Source organism: Asterias rubens, chromosome 2 (assembly GCF_902459465.1).
Source record: "Asterias rubens chromosome 2, eAstRub1.3, whole genome shotgun sequence".
In the NCBI taxonomy this organism is placed as follows: Eukaryota; Metazoa; Echinodermata; class Asteroidea; order Forcipulatida; family Asteriidae; genus Asterias; species Asterias rubens.
Window position 1 is genome coordinate 12,469,847 of NC_047063.1, and position 7,250 is coordinate 12,477,096.

Below are 7,250 nucleotides of genomic sequence, written 5' to 3' on the forward strand. Positions count from 1 at the left end.
GCTGCGAGATAATGATGGAAGAAAAAAACAGCCCTCTCACACGAAGTTGTGTGCTTTCAGATGCTTGATTTCGAGACCTCAAAATCTACTCTCCAAATCAAATTTATGGAAAATTACTTCTTTCTCTTCAAAGGGGGCCGTTTCTCACAACGTTTTATACTATCAACAGCTCTCCGTTGCTTGTTACCAAGTAGGTTTTATGCCAACTGTTATTTTGAGTAATTACCAATAGTGTCCAGTGCTACAACTACCTTTCTTGTTGTATACATATACATCAATGAAATACTTTGATTGGCACAATATGCTGTTGGAAAATTCAACACCAATGTCAAGTTATTTTCCAAAATCCACTGTAGATATTGCACATGATGTGTACCTATTGCTGTGTTAGACATGAATACTGATAAACATACATGTATCAGGATTGTATGTAGAGTTAGTCCACTAATGCCAACCCTATTACATGTCTCTGGTATGTCCGTTTGTTATGATACAATTTCCCTGAGAATTCCTGAAATCAGGCCAATACTTTAAACAGCCGCCGAAAGTTTTAAGGGTGGAGGTACACATTTTTTTTTTCGTTGTTTTTTTGGAACAAGGGGCACTAGACATTCAAAAGGTGGTGCATCTATTATTTAAGAGGTGGAGATGGGTTAGGGGGGAAGTATGTGTAGTGGATTATATTGAAAATACCAAATATAAGGATGGAGTGACATAACAATGACATTTTTTCTTCCTTTTTCATGCAGTTTGATGGAAGCTATTTCCAATCATGATGTACATGGACACCAGCTGAATATTTGACTTGCAAACTAGCAATATTACATTTTCCAGGCTATTCAGTATCTCTGATTTTCCCCCCCGAGGTCAAACTAATGGGAAATCAGACTTAAGGAACATTACAGAATTTGGTTTTGCTAACAAAACATTTGCTGACAGTGTAAGCACTTTATGCAATCCACCATATACATAAACTGACAAACCTGTAGAGGTTTAAGATCTGGACATCTGGGTCACGAGAGCATAGTGAAAAAGCCGATACACATTTAGCATGACATTGATTAAAAAAGGAAGAATGAAACGCTCACTGAGCGATAAACTTCAAATGGGAAACTAGTTTTAGTTATTTCTCATCAAATATGACATTTCAGACAGAAATATTTCAAGGGATGTTTTCTACTATCATCATCATTAGACCGTATAAGTTTTATGTTAATCTGTGATCTTCATGATTTTTCTACTTACCAATTCTGTCATGTTCCTTTAAGTAGAAAGAATATCATGCCTGACCGTGTCTCAAGAAACAGTATCTGTGGTAGAACTTACAGCTCCTCCTTCCTTCGCTTCCCGAGCTTCCAGAAGGAAAAGAGTTTATTCCAGAAGACGACTTTCTCAGATTTGATATTCTGAGCTTCTTGTGGGGTGTTATCAAGCTGCATGTATTTCTTGTCAGCCCGGGTGTACTTCGACCAGTAGGGTGCGGAGAGATTGCTGTCCTGCGGCTTGGAAACACCATTGGGGTTGCTGGATAGGAAGGAAGACAAATTTTTACATTTTCAAATGAACTTCTGCTGCTTAAATCTGTTTGAGTTACGAATGATGTGTTGTTTCATGCTTTTGAAAAGTCATTCTCCATTATATTTATTATTAATTCAGTTTGTAGTAACAATATAAACATTCAGTATACAACTTATACATTTAAGCCAAAGTGTTAGCCAGAGGGGTGTCTAGGTTTCTCTTGGACATGTGTTTTAAATTTGAATGGTTTTTTTTACATGATGACATTCACGTGTAAATGTACTGTAAGTTAATTTTTATTTACCAAATTCTGCCTAAAACCTTGTTCTTAGCTACACAGCATGGATGTCTCTACTAAACAACCAGCTGCATTTTTAGGAGACCCACACAACTTAAAGACACTGGACACTATTGATAATTGTCAAAAACCAGTCTCCCCACTTGGTATATCCCCACATATGCATAAAATAACAAACCTGTGAAAATTTGAGCTCAATTGGTCATTGAAGTTGCGAGATGTGAATGAAATAAAAAACACCCTTGTCACACAAAGTTGTGTGCTTTCAGATGCTTGATTTCGAGACCTCAAAATCAAAATCTGAGGTCTCAAAATCAAATTCGTGGAAAATTACTTCTTTCTCGAAAAACTACATTACCTCAGAGGGAGCCAATTCTCACAATGTTTTTTACTATCAACAGCTCTCCATTACTTGTTACAAAGTAAGTTTTTATGCTAAACATTATTTTGAGTAATTACCAATAGTGTCCACTGCCTTTAATCAACCTCTATTCTTACTTTACTCCTGTAACTATCATTGGTTGATTGAGTCGAAATGAACTAAACTATTGAATTAAGACAATATTAACAAAGATGTAAAGGCATAATAGCTCCGGGCCCTCCAACTACAGGTATCCCTTCAGAAGAACCAATCCGAGCAACGACCGACTCTACACTACAACCTCTGAATCCTTATAAATAGACCAACATGTCTCACTCTCTTCAGTTTCCTTAAGATGACTAGAGCCGGCTAGTGGTCAAAACATTGAAACCAATTGTAAACTCACTCCGTGGCAAACAAAAAATTTGTAAAAAGAAATTAATACGATCCACAGCTAATAAAGAATTAGTAGTCCTGGCCGATTTCCTACCTTCAGCCCAGGCAGGTAGTTGTTAATAAGCAGGGGACAGTTCTTTTAAGAACCAAGTAGTCTCCTGAATTCCAAAAATCTACTTAACGACAGTAGAATATAATAATACCAACACAAAATCTCAAAGAACAATATCTAAACAGTAAAGTAGATATCATGGTGTTACCGCAAACCAAATAATCTTTGATGTATAGGCCAGATTGTCAGAATTTTCTCAAAGACACTCGAGTCTTACCCATATTTCGCAAAGTTTGTCCAATACAACATCATCTTTTGTGACAATTCTTTCTCTTCTTCTGTGAAGGCCTCTGGTCCTTTCCACCCCCTGTCCATGAATGGTTCGCCCCATACATATGCCTCCTCATCTCCATGGTCTGCTTTGGCCCAAGACGGGAGTGTGGAATCTCGAGAGCGATGTTCAAATTCATACATGAAAACAGAAAAACCTCTCTCTGAAAAAAAAAGGAAAAGTCACGAGAGAAAAGGTCTAATTATGAGAGTGATGTTCAAATTTATACATGAAAACAGAAAAAAACTCTCACTGGAAAAGAGGAAAAGTTACGATAGAAAAGGTTACAAAATTGGATTCAAATAACCTACATGTACTCACAAACATAATTATTAAAAACGTCCATTAGCCCATAGAGCCAGGCACTGAGCAAAGAATGATATTGTCTTAAACTTTAAATAATAAAATCTATCTAAATTCAAAGCAAATTTACTTTTGTTAAATTTGTAGACTTTAACCAACAATGATCATGTAACCTTCTAACTTTTGCAGATAATAATTTTAAATAGGTTGGGGTTGAGCAACCAAAGGTTGAACAAAACATCAAGTAATAAACTCCAAGGGAAATTGACTGGGTGTAAAAAGTTGCATCACATTAAAGTGATCTCTTTGCTGCCGCTTCACATGTTGTGTTGTAAACTTGAGTGTGATCCTTGGCTACACAGCACTTAAACCTACCGGGCAAGATAGCCAAGTTGGTAGAGCGCTGGCATGATAATCTGGTCGTTGGTTCAAGTCCCACTCTGGTAAATTTGTCTTCGTTCAACCCCAATAATGTATTGTGTTTTAATACTTGATAATATCATTTTTATTCATACAATTTCTCTGAAAAAAAAGAACCAAACAAGAACTGTGAAAAAAACCTCTAAACAAACAAGCAGTTAAACACTAGCCTTGAAAGCAACAGAAACATGCAATTTTCATACTTTGGCGGTCTGAATAAGTCGATTTACCGGCTGTGGCTGCAGATTGATCGTCACAACAACATGCACTGAAGCATACAAGGCCCATAGCAACATCCTTAGCAACAGCTGTAGCCATAGCCATAGCCGCAAATTCAAACACAGCCTTAATCACAACTTGGTCAATTCATTTATAGGGTGGTGCAAAATGTATAGTGTAATTATCACTGACTGAGGTGAGGTACTAACCACTCAGAGCATCAGCTGTACCGACTGCCGGAGCTACATACACACAGTCAGTGATGATGTCGCTGAAGTACTGTTGGGCCTGATCATCGTCCCATGTACCCTCAGTGTCTACGTACATATTGGTGATGGCCCTCACTAGCGGCATGGCTGGTAAACTTTTAGGGATCACCAGATACAGCTGCAAATAAAAGAATAAAGTCAAGATGATTAAACATTCCCAACCCAACAAAACACATCAGTGGCAGGTAATTATCTTTGACTTTCCCTGGTTCGACTCCCACCAGGGGGCATTATGTGGATTGGGTTTTCAGTCCCTACCTGACTGCGTGGGTTTTCCCTGGAACAATTCCCTGAAGGCTAAATTTTCAACTCTTTAGAATTCAACTTCTTACGCCTGACCACTTACGTCTGACTCTTTGAGATGTAAAATCATTTGTTTATCTCTGAGTTCTGGGATCCTTTTACGGTGTTCTTTGTATATATTTTTTACTATATGTATAACTTGGTAACTCAGAATATTCTTTCCTCACAATACATTTTTTATGTAGAAAGAACAACAAGTTATATTCAATCGGATTTTGCAATAAGCTGAAATTATCGTACATTCTAATTTTGTTCTTACCATTTGTTCAAGGAATTTACTAAAGGTACTCTGTGAGAGAAGTTTTAGCAGGTCACTCGATACTCTGGTGTCTAGTAACGACCCACCTCCCTCATCACTGTTGAATCCAAGAAGAACATTCTTCCTGGGTATTTTTCCTTGAGTCTGGATTGTTCTTGGGTCGTCTCTTAAGAAGATCCCATCCACCACCGGACCAAACTCAATGGGTCGATTAACCAGCTTCACTCTCGCAATCTTATCGGCTGGTTTCTGTCTCAAGCAGTCGACAAGAATCCTGGAGTTATCCGTGGGACACTTGAGGGCGGTACCTAGCTTCTCCGCTAACTCTCTAGGATCTCGAACCAGGGCTATCGGTGAGGTGGCAACACCACTCTGAGCGATCACTTGATGGAAGAGCCCCTCGCTCAGTGAAAACACGAGCTGGAGGCAGACGCTCATGGCGCCGGACGACTCACCCATGATGGTGATTCTGTCGGGGTCACCACCAAACTGTTTGATATGAGAACCGATCCAGTGTAGTGCAACACCTTGATCCAAGAGCCCGTAGTTCCCCATAGCTGAGACATCACTGGTACTCAAGAATCCTAAAGCACCGAGACGTGTATTGACGGTGACCACCACTACTTGGTGATGAGCCGCTAAGGCTGTTCCATCATAGAAACCTCCTCCCCCATTAGCGAACGCACCTCCCGAGAAGTGCACCATGACGGCCAACTTGGCCTTCTCGTCCAGATCAGGAGTATAGATATTAAGATGCAAACAGTCTTCGTTCATTTCCCGCGTCGGGAACGGCATGCCTCTGAAGACTCTTTCTGTTGTTTCAAGGTTTTGCGGACAGAGAGGTCCAAACCTGGTGCCGTCTGAGAGTCCCTCGAAAGGTTTTCTTCTTGCAGGGGGTCCAAAGCGACGTTTGCCGGTTGGAGGTGCAGCGTAATAGATACCACGGAAGTTATAGACGGGCGTTGGGGACTCTAATGCCTTCAAGATCAGTCCCTGTACGGATGATGATTTACCCAACTTAACAATAGGCGCTTCATCTCCATCTGCACCATTCACTCCTTAAAAAAGTAAAAGGAAACAACAGTTTAAATACTTGAGGTAACAATTGCAATTAAGAATAATTCTTCGGTCTGACCTAAACAGTAAACACCAACATTTGACAAGCAATTATAGAATCATAGATTGGGTAATACAGAGTGAAGGAGGTGGGTTGAAATAACAGCATCAACACAGTTCCTCTTAAACAGAATATGTAGGCCTACGTTTATGTGAGGGTATTTTATCGACCATGCAACCAAATGATAAGTCATTCCAACAACAACTTTTCTTAAGTGATTGGGCCTACTATAATTACAAAATTTAATTCTACTAAAAATGTTATATATCCCCAAAAGTGATTACTACAGTGATAATGTGTAGAATAAAACGGACTGCAGTTCCCTCACAATTACATTATACATATTAGACCCAGTAACTGGGGCGCTGAACTCCCTTTTTCAGTCGACCGATAATGACAAAATAAAAAATAAATTAGTACAGCGCCCCAGTTACTGGGTTTACATAGGCCTACAATGTATATGTCAGAATTTACACTAACAATTCGAATATGAAAGTATCTTTCAATAGAGTAGTCCACAGACACGAATTTATGAACTCAAATTCAAATTGGCACTATAGTATACACCCTATGGATATTTATATACAGAAAAAAACTAGTAACATTATGGCTTTAATTACAGTGAATTAGCTCCATGCCATAATACATATTCTACAGCATGGAGCTATATATACTCCATGATTTACAAGAGAAAAAAAAAACAGGCAAAGGCGCATACGCCCCCAAGCAAAGTAAACAAAATGTCAACAACAAAAACACCACGTATCCACCAATCAAGTAATCGATAAACTTCCTGTTTCACTTGACGATAAATTGATATGATGCAAAGACTCGAAATTGTACCTGTAAAATAACTGCAGATGATGAAGGTGGCAAGGCCCAACAACATAATTGATTGCCACCTGCAACTTGTTGCCATCAACGCCATTTTCACCGGTCAGTCGTCCCTCACCTTCAAGAGTGGTGTTCTTGACGCTGCAGACGATATCACAATCCAAGGGTCTATAACAAACAGAGTTGGGTCGGAGAGTAACTGTAAGTAAATGTTACTTGCGTTTTATTTACTCACAAAAGTGTAATTATTTGTCATTAAATCATTACCTTTCTCATTCGTTCCGTCCCGCCGGCGAGTGGTCGTGGTATTTGTTACTCAAATGGAGCGCCCTCTAACGTTCGATATTTGAAAGGGGCAGGTACTTTTTTTTATAAGGGGCACTGGGGAGGGGGGAGGGGGCATCGGCTCGCTATTGTTTTTATGTAAAAAACAAAGCACAATGTTTTCACCAAAAACACTCTGTCAGAAACATAGTTTTGTGCCGATTTCTAATAAAAAGTATGTTTGCTTTCTCTGTCTATTTTGTCTTCTTCTTGCCCCTCCCCCGCCCGTTTCCCCAACTCATCAGC

The 7,250-nt window shown here is 39.3% G+C and overlaps 1 protein-coding gene across 1 annotated transcript; it reads right to left on the reverse strand.

Annotated features, from left to right (window-relative positions):
• Window positions 1-1,220: 1,220 nt before the first annotated feature.
• LOC117304537 (carboxylesterase 5A-like) lies at window positions 1,221-7,001 on the reverse strand. The gene is made up of 6 exons (XM_033789062.1): window positions 6,948-7,001; window positions 6,690-6,848; window positions 4,730-5,787; window positions 4,108-4,285; window positions 2,903-3,119; window positions 1,221-1,524 (listed from the first exon to the last, which is right to left on the reverse strand). Exons 2-6 carry the CDS (start codon window positions 6,772-6,774, stop codon window positions 1,323-1,325), a joined length of 1,740 nt encoding a protein of 579 aa, XP_033644953.1. The 5' UTR covers window positions 6,775-6,848; window positions 6,948-7,001; the 3' UTR covers window positions 1,221-1,322.
• Window positions 7,002-7,250: the final 249 nt, after the last annotated feature.